This window comes from Lepidochelys kempii, chromosome 21 (genome assembly GCF_965140285.1).
Source record: "Lepidochelys kempii isolate rLepKem1 chromosome 21, rLepKem1.hap1, whole genome shotgun sequence".
Lineage (NCBI taxonomy): Eukaryota > Metazoa > Chordata > Testudines > Cheloniidae > Lepidochelys > Lepidochelys kempii.
Genome location: NC_136400.1, coordinates 9,794,772 through 9,810,302, shown reverse-complemented (window position 1 = coordinate 9,810,302; position 15,531 = coordinate 9,794,772). Strand labels below are relative to the sequence as shown.

Below are 15,531 nucleotides of genomic sequence, written 5' to 3'. Positions count from 1 at the left end.
GACCCAAACTGTATAAAGAAATGGCTGAACTGCCCCACCTGGTTCTGGTACTGATTCTGAGACAGTTATGAATCCATAACCATGGGGAAAACTCAGTTGTGGGGTTTGAAGGACTGACACCGACTGGAGCCTAAGGTTGGAACTGGGGTGACCTCTGCTAAGCTTATTAGCATGTATGCAGCTTCTTTCATTGTTTTTAATACGTTTTTTCTGTGATGCTTTCACCTTAAGAATAAATGTGCTTGCTTAGCAAGAGCTGTGTGGTAACTTATAACTGTAGGCAATGCACTGGGAAAGCAAAGTGCAGATGCAGGGCCTTTTAGCCAGTCTGGCTTGCTAGGGATATCACAGAATAGGCAGGGAACTGCGCAGCCTGGAACAACCACGGTCAGGAGGGAGGGAGACACAGGTCTCTACCTAAGAGAGGTGACAGGTGGGAGATGAAACCTTTAAGCTGGTGCCCTTGGTGGACCATGGAGGGGGAACACAGGTTCGGTTTCCCTAAAACTTTGACACTTGCCTCAAACAGGTCACTGTGCACATACGTACCTATCTGCACACAGTTATTACCTCTTCTGACTGTGCCAAAAACATGGTCTGCACACATGCTGAGCCAAGTCAAACACCAAAGACGAGATTGTGATGTCGTTTACAGCAGTGCAATCTAGCTTAACTCCTTTCTATTATGTGGAGTCACGCAGAATTTACCCTGGTGAAACCGACAGCAGAATCCAGCCCAAAGATTTAGAGGTGCGGCCCCTTAACGAAGACCATATGTGAAATGTTCTAAACAATTGGGTTCTTTCCCTCTGTTGTATTTGGAATAAAGTACAAGAGAAACTGGCAGTAAAACCAGAAAAAACACAGTTAAGACGATCAAGTCAACTGTTCTCTGAATTCACCAGGAAATCCCACAGGATACTGAGTGACTGAGCATTCGGTCCATGAAATGCAGCTTCAAAGTGCATCATCTCTCTTTGGCTGGGTATACCATGCAGGAAGGACACCCAGACACAGAAGCTGTGGGAGTTTTTTACTCCTTTAGCAGTTGTCAAAGTGTGACAAAGTCATGTAACGCACTGGCTTAGTGTAAGTGCAATATTGCTCTCTAGTGAATACTCATAGAGAGGATAATAGACTTACTATTGGTACCAGTAGCTATGAAAATGTCTTTAAGTTCATTGGGTAAAGGCCTGTGTTTCGGGAGCCAAAGTTCAAGGGGTCTGACCCTCGCTCCCCAAATGTGTGAATTATCTGACAACATTAGATAGATAGATCCCAAGAGAGGTGTGATCGTTCCATTACAGCCTCCCCACTCCGCTATGCTGTTCAGTGTTGAGAGGTGTTTTTGTGAGGGAAGGGACCATGCAATGATCCAGACACCCTATTCGTGATTTGTGAATTGAAAAAGCAAGGTCATACCCCTGGAAAATAGCCTCAGAGACTGCATTTTTGATCTGGATCAGAAGGGGCTGGAGGAGGAAGAGATCACAGGCCTCAATCTTCCTTGTTGCTCCTGAAATAGCAGTCCAGAAACTTCAGACAGAAGAAAAAAAATCATTTTCCATCCTTGGCTCCCGTCCTGAGTTGCTGGTGAGCATGTATTGATTTACCTGGGAGCGACAAACGAACAGGCACAGGGCACAGTTCTCTATGCCTCTGGAAGGAAGCCAGGTTTCAGGTCTCATTTCACAGGTCTGTTTGCTTATGGCATATCCCATGCCAAGGAGCCCTTGTGATGCTGTACCACTAGAATGGGACTCCAGGGTGGCTCTATCCTGCCCTCATGATGGCTACTGGGTTTAAGACTGGCCCCAAATACCACTCTAGGGGAGATGGCCAGGGAATCTCTGAGTCCAGATCAAAGGGCTGTGTTGCCACCTCCTACACGGACCTGGAGTTATATTGATGGTATCCTACATTCCCCCACAATGTGGTGGTTATAACAGGGTTACTGAGAGAAAGACTCTGTTAGCCCGCACCGGCTTCTATCCAAGGATTTCAGAGCACTTTCATTACCTCGTTAATGAGGTTGCAAAGGAGCCTGATGAGGTAGGCACCGAGACAGTACGGCTATTAAGAGATGGATCCAAATCAAAGCCCTGGATCCAAACTGCTCCTCAACCTCAGGGGATTTGCAATCAAGAGCTGAGCATTAGACCTGGCCGAGAACATTTCTGCAAAATGGTTTTGTGTCAAAAAATGCCAATTTACCGAGACCAAAACTATTCGCCAAACTGTCAGTACTTCCCAAGCAGTCAAAAAAAATCCAATTTTCCAGTGGAAAACAGGTTTATGTTTTGAAATTAAACCTAATTAGACTAAAAAAACTTTTAAAAAGAAAAAAAAAAAGAGGTCAAAATAGGAACAAACATTTTGATTGACCCAGAACAAACAAACAAGTTTTTCGGTTTGTGACTATTTGAGATTTCAACTTTCCATCCCGATTTGAGATGGGCAAAACTCTTGAAAATATTCCCAGGCCAGGAAAACTATTTCCCACCCAGCTCTCCTGAACATGGCAGCTCATGCCCATCTTAGTATTATCCCCATTTTGCAGACAGGGACGCCAAAGCAGAGAGATACAGTGACTTGCGCACTATCATGCAGAAACCAGAAAGCCTGTAGCAAAGGCAGGATTTGAAGTCTAGTGTTTGACTCCCAGCCCTGTGATCTAACCACTGTTCCACCCACCAACCCACTGGGAGCGAAGAGTTAATGGTGGCAGGCTGGGGGAAGCTCTTAGCCAACATTATGTTAGTTTCACCACTGCCCTCCACTGCACTCCTTAGAGCAAACCCAGGGCAGCTCACACATGCTCTCAAGTAGATCATGGCAGGGGTTAAACTGAACTGAATTTAAACACCTGGAGAAACCCCCTGCGGAGCAGGAACCAGAATCTTCCAGTCCAAAGGTTGAGCACAGGAGCGAATACATTGCTGAAATTTTTCAGGCCTTGCCAATCCAGCGAGGTGCTGAGCCCCTGCAGGATGCTGAGTGTGCATAGCACCTGACAGGCGGCACCCAGCACCGGGCAGAATCATGCCCCACATGTCCTTGTTCCATATACTCACACGCAGCAATTACGCTGTCTGTTACACCCCACACAAAAGTCCATTAAAAAAAAAACACACACACACACTGTCATCTGCCCAACACCGTGGAGGAGTTAAACGCCTGGTTTGCTTTGTCCCAACATGTCTCAACGTGGGGCTGTGCCTCTGACAGGAGCCTCGGGGGGGATGGGAGGGGGGAACCACAAAAAAGCAAGCAAACAGGACTCAGAAGGATGTGTTGCCCTGGCCAGCCCAGACACTACACAGCTGAACTCTGCCTTTCTAGCCTCGGGGCAGCTGGAGGGAGAGACTCCCACGATATTTTTCAAACCATCGGCCGGATTCTCACTTGCATGACAGCCCCTTTAGGCCACTCTGGCAGCAGCAAGGAGTCTTAAAAGGGGCAGAAGCACCTCCCCGAGAATCCCCATGTGGTGTAAGGGCTCTATGCCAGCACTGCACCCCAATACAGGGCTTGGATCAGTGCATGGCCGGAATGCACTGCTTTATGGCTACTTGCCGCTTCCTGGGGCCCATATGGGAAGCAGGGCATCATTTAGAGCAGCGGTTCTCAGCCTTTCCAGGCTACTGTACCCTTGCAGGAGTCTGATTTGTCTTGCGTACCCCCAACTTTCACCTCACTTCAAAACTATTTGCTTACAAAATCAGACCTAAGAATACAAAAGTGTCACACCCACTAGTCCTGAAACATGGCTGACTTTCTCATGTTTACCATATAATTATACAATAAATCGATTGGAATATAAATATTGCACTGACATTTCAGCGTATAGTATATAGAGCCGTATAAACAAGTCATTGTAGGAAATTTTAGTTTGTACTGACTTTGTAAGTGCTTTTTATGTAGCCTGTTGTAAAACTAGGCAAATGCCTGGGATGAGTTGATGTCCCCCCTGGAAGGCCTCTGTGTACCCCCACGGGTACATGCACCACTGGTTCAGAATCACTGAGTTAGAGCAGCCCTGAGGTTATTCTAACTTACACCAGGTAGGGCCCTGCACAGCCACAGAAGGCAGAGAAAGCAAAGAGGGCTTAAAGTCACCTTAAGCCCCCCTTTGTCCCTGGCCCAAGAGTGACAATGGAGTAACACACAATCAGGATCATTGTTTGGTTTTTTCCCCCTCCTCCTTCACAGTGAAATGTATTTACAACAGATCAAAAGGGACTGCTACTTTCCTAGCCATTATAACAAGGGGCTGAACACTACAGTCTGATTCGCTGTGGAGTAGAAAAGGGCTGGGCCAGAACTGAACCTTCAAAGTCTGGAGGAGTTTGGATCCAGGGTTTTGATCCACGCCCATCTCTACGGAGTGAGATTCTCCTGGCTGTTAGGACAAGGAACCATGACTCCTTAACTGCTTGCACAGGTTTCACCATGATCATCTTAGGCTGCTCCCATCCAAGTCAAAGACAAGAGTACCACTGGCATCAGGAGAGCAGGATGGTGCCCTGGGGCTGCAAAAAGCTTGCAGGCTTTTGCTCTGAGTGTCAAATGCATGCCACCCCAGGATGGCAAAGCAGAACCACACACTTGCAAGGTCTATTCCACCTTGAAAGCTCACCAAAGTCACAGGACACAAGATTTTTTGGGGGGGTGGGAGGAGGGGGGAGGAGGAGGAGGAGGAGGAGCTTTTGTCCCCATTACACATCTTTCCATGCCAAAAGCATAACTGCTCACTTTTACTCTGGGTCCAAGCAAGGGAAACTAAGTAAGGACCAGAGTAAAACCTGCATGTGAGAACACAGAGAAAGAGAGAGAGAGAGAGAGAGAAAGTGAATGTGTGTGTCCCAGATCACGCTCAATCAACCCAAACACACAAAATGGCAGCTGCCCTGCAGCAGAAAGCAATGCCAATCGCTTTCTATTTCAACTGGATACAAGTAGAAACTCCTACAGCAACATGTAATGATAGCTGTGGAACTCACTGCTATAAGATACTATTAAAGCAAACAGCTAAGATTTGAAAGAAGATTAGGCACACAGCAGGGTGTGAGAAACAGCCCTGGAAGTTACCGTAGCAAGGATAAGAGACGCAAATAACAATGACAATCATCATCAAGAATATAACCTGCAGCTGGGGAAATTTTTTCTCCTGCTGGGACACTGTGGTATTGCTCCATATCTGCATTGCTTGCAGTGTACACCATGCTGTGGAAAGAGTGCCTGGTGTATTCTGCATCTGGACTACACCATCTAATCAAATTAAAACAGAAGCTCCTTGGAGTAGGGACTGCTGCTTCCTTTATATTTTGCACAGCACCAAGCGCCCTAGGTGCATGCCATAAACACTAATAATGCCCAAGGAGGTGTATTATGGGGGAGGCATGTTTATACCTTTCTCACATGCATTTGGTTCGGTTTTTGAGCCATCCCAGTACTGCCCTCTGGCAGCCTCAGGGGTTAGCAGGGGGTGCACAATTTCCCCAGACATGGGCAAAATGAGAAATGTTTGCATTAATTATCATTAGTAGGTAGTGGTGTTGTAGCCATGTCGGTCCCAGCATATTAGAGAGACAAGGTGGGTGAGGTAATAGCTTTTATTGGACCAACTTCTGATGGTGAAAGAGACGAACTTTTGAGCTACACAGAGCTCTTCTTCAGGTCTGGGAAAGGTTCGGAGAGCGTCACAGCTAAATACAAGATCCAACAGATAGTTAAGTGTAAAAGTAGTTAGCACATATTCTATTCTAAAGGTCCCTTCAAGGTGAAGTGGCCGGTTAACACCCCTGCAGTCACAGGACAAAAAGAGGGGGTTAGTGGGTTGTTGTAATAAGCCCTAAATCCTGTGTCTTCATTCAGACCTTGATTTTCAGTGTCTAGCAAAGTTACGAATTTAAGCTCCCAGGCTCGTCTTTTGAAAGTGTCGTGCAGGTTTCCTTTGAGGATGACTGAGAGGTCAGATATAGAGTGATCACTTTGTGAAAAGTTTTCACCCACAGGTAATACGGTGTTTTTGTCTTTCCTGTTGGAGTTCATTCAAGAGCGTATTGATGGTTTGGTTTCACCCACATAGTGGTGGGCATTGATCATTGTATCAGTGGAGATATGTTTGCAGGTTTTGCACCTGTTGCTCTGGTAGGGTCTGGTGCCGCTTTGAGTTGGTGTGTCCTGGTCTGTGGGGAGCTTGCTTCAGATAATGAGCTTAGAGAGGTTGGGGGGAGGGTTTCTTTTTTGAAGGCCAGAAGAGGGGGTTCAGGAAAGATTTTTTTCAGGATGGGGTCCCCATCAAGTTTGAGCTGTAGTCATTTGATGATAATCCATATGGGTTCCAGTGTGCGGTGGTAAGTGACAACGAGGGGTGTGCAGTCAGAGGGGGGTTTATTTCTGTATTGAAGCAGGTTCTCTCAGGGTATTTGGGTGGCCCATTCCATGATGTGATCTACTTTTCTGGCAGAGTGTCCTTGTTTGGCGAAGACGGTTTTAAGTGTGTTAAGATGCATATCCCAGACTTTCTCTTTGGAGCATGTTCTGTGGTCTCTGAGTGCCTGGCTGTAGATAACGGCTTTCTTCATGTGCTTGGGGCAGTTACTGGATCTGGGAAGGTAGGTGTGCTGGTCCAGGGTCTCTTGCATATTGTTGTCTGGAGGGTTCCATTGCTGACACTGATCATGGTGTCGAGGAAGTTGATGCTAGCGTGGGAGTGTTCCAGAGAGAGTTTAATAAATGGATGGTGGTTGTTAAAGTTGTGGTGGAAATCTAGGAGGGCGTTTAAGTCGTCTGTCCAGAAGATGAAAATATCACTGGTGTCTCTCAGGTATATCATTGGTTTGGTGGTGCATTTGTCAAGAAATTCTTCTTCAAGGTGGCCCATGAAAATGTTGGCATACTGGGGAGCCGTCCTAGTACGTTGTTCCTGTGGTTTGGACAACGTGTTTGCTGTTAAAGGTAAAACTGTTATGGGTGAGGGTGAAATGGATGAGTGTGGTGATGTGTTTGGGGTGGATATCTGAGGGTTGTCCATTGTCTTGTAAATATTTGGGGCAGGGAGCTATGCTGTCATTGTGGGGGACGTTGGTGGATAGGGAAGTGACATCCGTGGGAGGTTGTTAATGTTGTGGAGTTTGTGGAAGAAGTCTGTTGTGCTGTGGAGGAAGCTGGCCCTTTGTGCACTGAGTGGTTTGAGGATGGTTTCTAGGAGTCCCGATATTTCTTCAGTAAGTGCCGTGGCCAGCTATGATGGATCTGCCTGGGTTCCCCTGTATCTTGGGAAGCACGTAGAAGGTCCCGGGGGTGGTTTAATGGGGAATGAGTTGGTAGGTCTTGGAGTTGTTTGGGGAAGGATTTGATGACATCCTTAAATTCCTGGGTAGATTGTGGTGTGGGGTTGTCTTTGAATTCTTTACAGTAAGTGGTGTCAGAGAGTTGTCAGTAGGCCTCGTTTATGTAGTTATTACAGTGGAGGACTATGATGGTGCCCCCTTTGTCTGCTGGGTTGATCGTTATCTGGTGGTTAGATTTCAGGGCCTGTATAGCTGGCCTCTCGGCAGTGGAGAGACTATGCCGGATGCGATGTTTGTTAAGGACTTCACTTTTTTTTTTCCTAAGCAGTCAATCAGTGTAATGAACAAGACTGGTTTCATCCGCTCTGTGGCGTCAAGTCAGACAATTCTTTTTTCTCGTGATTACCAGTGGGGATGTGGCAATTGTGAGTGGCGTCGGCACTGTTGTGAAAGAATTCTTTGAGGCGGAGTTGGTGGAAGGATTCTTCCAGTTCTCTACCTGTTAGCAAGGTCTCAGGTTCCGTGGTGCGGCAGAAGTTCAGCCCCTGAGAGAGTACAGCTACCTTCAGCTCCAGTTAGGGGCAGTCTGGATAAACTGGTGATGTTTGAGTGTCGTGCCGTTAATTATTATTTAACATTTATACTGCGGTCGCACCTGGAGTTCTCCACCAAATCGAGGCCCCGCTGCACTAGGCACTGTACATACAGGTCGTAACGGGACCACATCTTCCAAGCCCAACGCGAGCATCTGCAAGACCTCCTGGCTGTCCTCCTTCAAACCCCTCTTCTCTGCTGCAGTGCCTCCAATCAGCTTGGCAATGGGGGTGCTGTGACCTCTGCCTTCGCTGCTCCTTGTGCTTCCTCCGTCGGTCCGTCTGCATCTACTTGTCATCTCTTGCTTGGTTCCTAGATTGGAAGCTTTTGGGGGCAGGGCCTCTCATTTTTGTTCCGTGTCTGTACAGCACCGAGCACAAAGGGGTCCTGGGCCATGACTGGGGCCCCTAGGAACTACCCTACAAGACAAGGAATAGTGTCTGCTTCTGTGTGAGAGGGAAGGCAGCCCCGGAAAGCCGAATTCCTTCAAGAGCAATATGGCTGAGCATGTGGTGCCTTGAAGGCCAGGTCCGAGGAGAGAGTCGCAGATCCCAGGGGCGGAGAATCCCTGCTCACTCGCCTTGTCACCTCTCCTTACACCAGAGAGAGCAGCGGAGCCGTGACCCAAAGGAGTGAAGAGGAAGAGAGAGAGTCCATTGCTCTCCTCAGCACACAGGCTCAGGGGCTGGAAGAACTGGGTAAGAGACCTGACTCTTGACCCAAGTCCCAAGCCTGAGAGGAGCTGGCAGCTGAGGGTGCTCAGTGGGCCTCACCAGATTGGACACGGAAGGGCTAGAAATGGAAGGTGTGCAGGAAAGAGAGAGGAAAGTTCTGGCTTCACTAGCCCATTTCCACAAGCCAGGAGCCGCCCTGCCCCTCACTAGATTCATCGCCTTTTCCATTTGGATCAGGACTCCAGAAAGCCAGCTCAACAAGGGAACTCTGCAGCAGCTGTGTCTCGCTGAGAATGGGAAATAACGACGGAGGCTCGCACCAGGATGGGGTGGGGCAGCTGGAGCATGACAGCCGAGGATGGATGGGGATTTAATGCATCTCCCTAAATCCTGCCTGCCTCATCAAAGAGCAGCTTAATCTCTGCCTGGGAGGTGCAGCGAAGCAAAGCAAGCACTAGGCCTCTGGCACAGTTAGTTCCTAGAGCCAAAAACCCTGCCACAGCCCAGATGCTTGTTGCCGTCTCTGCATCCCTCCCAGTCACACATCCCTTCCCACTCCCAAGGTTTTTGCTCCACCAGCAGCCAGGATACACTAACTCAGGCACAGCAAGGAACATGCCTCAGAATATCAGGTCGACCTTCAGAGAGGAAGGATAGACTGTGGTGAAGGCACTGGAGTGGTACTCAAGAGACTGGATTCAATTGCTCGCTCTGCCTCAGACTCCGCCGGCCTCGCTTCCCCACAGGGCTAATAATCATTCCGTCATCTGTCCGGTCTATTCAGATTCCAAGCTTTCAAGCTCTTTAGGCGGAGACTGTCTCTCACCTTGCACAATGGAGCCCTGACCTCGGGGTTGGTGCTATTGTAGTAGAAACAAAAACCATCATCTCTCGCCTTTAAGCAACCAGATCTGGGGAGGGGTATGAATTCTCCTTCTCGTTCACAGCGAAGCCCAGGCACTGTGAGAGTCAGTTTCTCCAAGTCATAAAGCCAGTGGCCACTGGAGGAATCAAGAACAATATTCTGGCCTCCCATGGTTAAGAAAGATGAATTCAAACTGGAAGAGGTGCAGAGAAGGGCCACCAGGATGATCTGAGGAATGGAAAACCTACCTTCCGAGATGAAATGCAAAGAGCTTGGCTTGTTTAGAAGTCTGAGGGGAGATATGATTGCTTTCTATAAATACATCAGAGGGATAAATACCAGGGAGGGAGAGGAGTTATTTAAGTTAAGCTCCAATGTGGACACAAGAACAAATGGATACAAACTGGCCATCAACAAGTTCAGGCTTGAAATTAGCGGAAGGTTTCTAACAATCAGAGCAGTGACATTCTGGAACAACCTTCCAAGGGGAGCAGCAGGGCAAAAAGCCTAACTGGCTTTAAGACTGAGCTTGATACTTTTATGGAGGGGATGGCACGATGACGCTGCCTATGATGGCATGTAGCCGACCTGTGACCGCTAGCAGCAAATATCTCCAATGGCCGGTGATGGGACACCAGATGGGGAGGGCTCTGAGTTACTACAGAGAATTCTTTTTCTCATGTATCTGCCTGGTAGGTCTTGCCCACAGGCTCAGGCTCCAACTGATCACCATATTTGGAGTCAGGAAGGAATTTTCTCCCGGGTCAGACTGGCAGAGACCCTGGGGGGGTTTTGCCTTCCTCTACAGCATGCGGCACGGATCACTTGCAGGTTTAAACTACTATAAATGGCAGATTCTCTGTTATTTGAAGGCTTTCGTTTAAATCATGATTTGAGGACTTCAGTAACTCAGCCAGAGGTCTATTACGAATGGGCAGGCGAGGTTCTGAGGTCTGTGATGTGTGGGAGATCAGACTAGACAATCACGATGGTCCCTTCTGGCCTTAAAGTCTGAGAGTCTAAGAAGCCAGAAAGGCTACAATGGTGCAGGATGATTATTTCCCAGCTTGACAGCCCTGGAGACTGACAACTCTGTCAATCCAAAGCATGTGTGGCAGCAGGGCAAGCTTCCCCCACAATGGTGCACAAATGGCATTCCACCCTAACGCAGAGAGGGGCTAAGGATCTACAGGCCATTCAGTCCTTGGCCTCTCTGCTCAGGCTGCCACGACTGGCACCAGTTAACACAGAGGAGATGGGGCAGGTTTGAGATACTGACGCCCATACGACTGCTATAATAGAAGAGTGCAAGCTGGGGCCCACATTCTGAAGCAGAAGGTAGCGTGCCCCAGTAGCAGGCTTCATAAGGAACACAACAGTAGCTGCTCCCCAGGCACCACGTGGCCTCTTACCCCGGAACTTCTTGGGTGGATTATCCAGATCGCCAGCTGCCGGCTCCACCACACACCGATCATCCACCAGCCTGGAAAACAAGCAAGCAAACAACATTTCAGAGACAACGACATTACAGCCCATACTTCAGCGCGCTCAGCGGCCTCGCCACAAACCACAGAGCTGCCAAAGAAGCTGTGCTATTATCACACGTTTCAGGTCTAAACGTCGCTAACGTTACACAATGCTGGACCCACAAGACGACTTCCTGTGTTGTCGACCTAGATATCTGGACTCCATAAATACCTATCACCATAGCAGTTAGGTCCTCAATCAACTTCTACTGGTCAGGATCCTCCACCCTGTATAACCTCCTGGGGTTTTCACCATCCAGCGTTATGGGCTGCACGCTTGCCCATCTCTCAGTCCCCTAGGATGAACCACTGCAGATATGCATTGCTGGCAAAGCTTCTGATGTTCTCTATTGAGAATGCCCCCACTAGAACGCCTCTGCACCTTATTTACCAATCCAGGCGGCAAAATCTCACATATAAATCCTGAAGGTGCTACTGAAGGGGAATCCTGTACTTAGCTTGGAGATACTCTGTTGCCAAGTATGGCACCGAAATAGGTGGCTGAGTAAACAGCCATCCTGCCTCCTGGAACACCTAGGATTCCCGGCAGTATTTTGGAGCTTCTGCTTCTAACCCCAGCATAACTCGGTGGACAAAAAAAAAAAAAAAAAAAAAAATGAACCAACTGTACAAGAGGGATAGCATGAGACACAAAGATGAGCTCCAGACTGGAGCTTTCCCAAAAGTTTGGGACTGTTTGGATCCAGGGCTTTGCCCTGGGCCTCTCTGTAAAACACATCCAGTTAAGTGAACTGTTTTGAAGGGAGTTTTGAGCTCAGTTCTCATCTTCTCCAAACCAGTTCAACCATCCCCTTGTTTTAGCCTGCACTGCTCTGGCCCTTTGTATGTAATTATTCCGCCCTGATATGAGAATTCAGGATCACATAACTTGGTAGGCAAGCGTCCTGTCTTATTAAATGTGCAACTCCATGCTCCTTGGGCCTTGCAACTCTAAGTGTTACAGCCCCCTTTTCTTCATGCTTTCGGTGGGTCCTCCAAGAGCCACCGCTCATCTTATTTCTAAGCGAATGATCTGATATTATTACTGGGAAAAAGCATGCAATGGCAATACTGTTATGCAGTGGGGCTGGAACAATTTTTATAGTGAGGGTCCTGAGAGCCATTGAACCAAACTGTAAACCCTGTACATAATGGAAACCACTTCAAGCCAGGGGGTGCGGCAGCCGCCCCAGTTCCAGGACCTGTGCTGTTGTGGATGAATAGTTGCTACTAAGAACTAGGGAATCACACACTTCGGTGCTTCTGTCAGCTAAGCTCACTGAACTCAACAGGGCCTCTCATCCTTCCATTTTCTTCATCAGGTCGCTGTGTGTCATGCCCCCCTTCCATCCCTCTCTATTTCAGGGACCCCAATACCACCTCCCTCATGCCCAGGTCTCTGCATGTCCCCCATTCTCCCCTCACACTGGGGGCTCTGGGTGTGTCCCCTCAGTTTTAGGGGCATATGTAAAAACATAAGTAGTTAAACTTGTATAATTTCTAAAGTGTTGAAATAAGTCTTTTCTTTCTGGCTGGGAGATCAGTCATTCAGGATGTCAATATTTAAAACTCCATTTAGATAATGGGCAGAGATGAAATGAGGGTATTATGCAGGAAGCTATTAATGGATAACATCAGCTGATGCTTTGATCTATAGACAATTACAGACCTCATTAAAGATGATAGGTCTGCTAACCAAATGCCCGGGGCTCCATGTTCCCCCTATTTCCTTCTTTTGGGCTTTTCTGATTTTCAAGAAAATCCACAGGGTTCTGCCCTTTGATGCCTAGAACTTTCCCTGACATTTTGGCATTGATTGGATATGGTGCTCAGAAGTTATTTTGCTCCAGACAGACAGAGAAATGCCATCATGTTGAGTGTAGGACTTCACTTCACCAAACAGACCAAAGCCAGACCTCCCTCCCCATGATACCTGATCCAAAACATGCCCAGATTTTGTTCTGCCAAACAAAATAACTTGACAGACGAGGGCTTGCAAAAGCAAAGCCGCACCCTGTTTTGCCCACCTCTCATCCGAGTGTTACTCAACTGCTGCTCCACTTGCCTCATCCTATCCACACATACCACCTTGTAGGCGTCAGGATCTCCCCCAGGCCCTGCAAGGACCAGGCATAACTGGGGAACAAGCTCCTCCAGTGAGGCAAGCCGTACCTGCTATTCTACTTCATCTTTCCAGCCCGGCCATTTAGGAGAGATATGCTGAGGGAAACTGCATGCTCTGGTAAGCACTTGTCTGCCAAAGGGGAACATAAGAACGGCCATACTGGGTCAGACGAATGGTCCATCTAGCCCAGTATCCTGTCTTGTGACAGTGGCCAATGCCAGGTGCTATACAGATAATGAACAGAACAGGGCAATCATTGAGTGATCCACCCCGTTGTCCACACCTAGCTTCTGGCAAAGAGAGGCTAGAGATGCTCAGAGTATGGGGTTGCATCTCTGCCCATCCTCCTTAATTGTCATCGATGGACCTATCCTCCATGAACATATCTAGTTCTATTTTTAGCCCTGTTATAGTTTTGGCCTTCACAACATCCCCTGGCAAGGAGTTCCACAGGTTGACTGTGCATTGTGTGAAGAAGCACTTCCTAGCATTTGTTTTAAACCTGTCTATTAATTTCATTGGGTGACCCCTTGTTCTTGTGTTGTGTGTGGGAGTAAATAACGCTTCTTTATTCACTTTCTCCACCCCATTAATGATTGTGTGGACCTCTCTCATCCCCCCCCTTAGTTGTCTCTTCCAAGCTGAAAAGTCCCAGTCTTTTTAAATCTCTTCTCATATGGAAGCCGTCCCGTACCTCTAATCATTTTTGTTGCCCTTCTCTGTACACCTTTTTCAATTCTAATATATCTTTTTTTGCGATGGGGCAACCAGATCTGCATGCAGGGTTCAGGGTGTGAGTATACCATGGATCTATAAAGAGGCATTATGATATTCTCTGTCTTATCTATCCCTTTCCCAACAGTTCTTGACACTGTTAGCTTTTTTGATTGCCACTGCAAACGGAGCAGATGTTTGCAGAGATATCAGAGGCCCCTGCCTGCCGCAGGCTGCTAAAGACAATGGGGCTGAATTCAGCCCTCGGACAAATCGTGGAGTGGCTGGAGGAAGGCAGATGGGATGCAGACTCCAAGGGATCCGAGATCAACCAATGGGCCATCATCAGCCCTCATGCACAGAGCGGGAACAGAGGCAGAGAGAGACTAAACAATTTACCCAGCATTACCCAGGCATTTGTGGCAGAGCTGGGAACCGAACAGGATCTCGTGAGTCCTGGGCCAATGCCTTAACCACACCACCACCCTTCCTCGCGGGATCGTGCCACCTGGTTGCACCAAAGTAATCTCACAAGTGGTTTTGCCACGAGCCTGCAGCAGGACACGACACCTCAGAGGATTGACAATGGCATCCAGGGACTCAGAGGTTTCTGGTTCCAATCAGACACTAACTGGCTTGCCCAGGCAGAGGACTGCACTGAGCCACACAGACTACGCTCCTCTCTCCTCCCCTTGAGGCTGCTGCTCCAGCTCAGCATGGAGACACCTCGAGGGGGCTGCAGAATGAAGCTTCGGCTGCCATTGCCCGAGCTGAACTTGGTCTGGGCATAAAGAGACTCCGTTCCCACCCCCGCTAAATTCTGTCCTCAGTACACGACCATGGGCCAGCCCCCTCTCTGCAGTAACCCCACTGCAATCAAGGGGATTATGCCACGGAGCAGTGCAGCCCAATTTAATGTTGGCAGGTAGAATACAAGGAGGGAAAGCTTCCCAGAGCTCTGCCTTTCGGGGCAACCCAGGTTAGCACCACCCACCAACTCCGCAAGCACAGCTCAAGCCTTACAGCTCACTTCCCCGAGCTCAGACACCCCCAGCCCACCTCTGAAATAGCCATGAGCCGGAAAACCACTGGCAGCATTCATATCCGAGCTCCTGGGTACAAACTGAACGCACCGAGCAGGGCTTGGGCCTGCGCTTATGCACAGACATTCCCCGGTGTCTCCAAGCAAGCTGGATATTCGGTTTGCAGAGAACTTCCCTCTTCCCCCGCGTTTGAACTGCTCTTCACCAACAGCGCTCTGGCTGTGGGGAAAATGCCTTTCGATTGCTCCATCCCGAGGAATTTGGACTCTGCTCTAACTCATGGGGAGCCAGGAGACCCCCAAAGAGAGGAAAATGCCACGGCGTCCTTGAAATAGGCGGCATGGGCAAGCGGAGACCAGAGAGGTGATTAAAAAGAGAGAAAGCCAGGAAGCCGATCTCAGTCACATTGGTATCAATCCAGAAGCCACTCTGGATTGACACCCGTGTGTCTCAGCAGTCAGAATCTTACCCAAGTCTTTACCAACACCTCCTTCAAGTGACCTCTCCCTCCCCCTTCCCTATTTGCTGGAAGTCTGGGTCAGGGAAATGGCTACTTCCTGTTTAATTCTCTCAGATGTCTTTTAAAGCTATTGCAACAGAAGCTCTCAGGTGCATCAGAGATCAGTACAGCACCTGGCACAATGGGGGCCTAAATTAATAGTAATAAAGTTCCGTCTGCCACCCTGATTCTG

At 48.4% G+C, this 15,531-nt stretch overlaps 1 protein-coding gene across 3 annotated transcripts in view; it reads right to left on the bottom strand.

Moving 5' to 3' along the window:
• Positions 1 to 15,531, bottom strand: part of ITPR3 (inositol 1,4,5-trisphosphate receptor type 3) — an 81,554-nt gene that overhangs the window by 53,986 nt on the left and 12,037 nt on the right. For all 3 annotated transcript variants that reach the window (XR_012155855.2, XM_073320289.2, XM_073320290.2), the window contains exon 2: positions 10,844 to 10,914. Coding sequence is in view for 2 of the 3 variants with exons in the window: in XM_073320289.2 (XP_073176390.1) it covers positions 10,844 to 10,914 (71 nt within the window). In the remaining variant the exon portion in view is untranslated. The remainder of the gene's footprint in view (positions 1 to 10,843; positions 10,915 to 15,531) is intronic.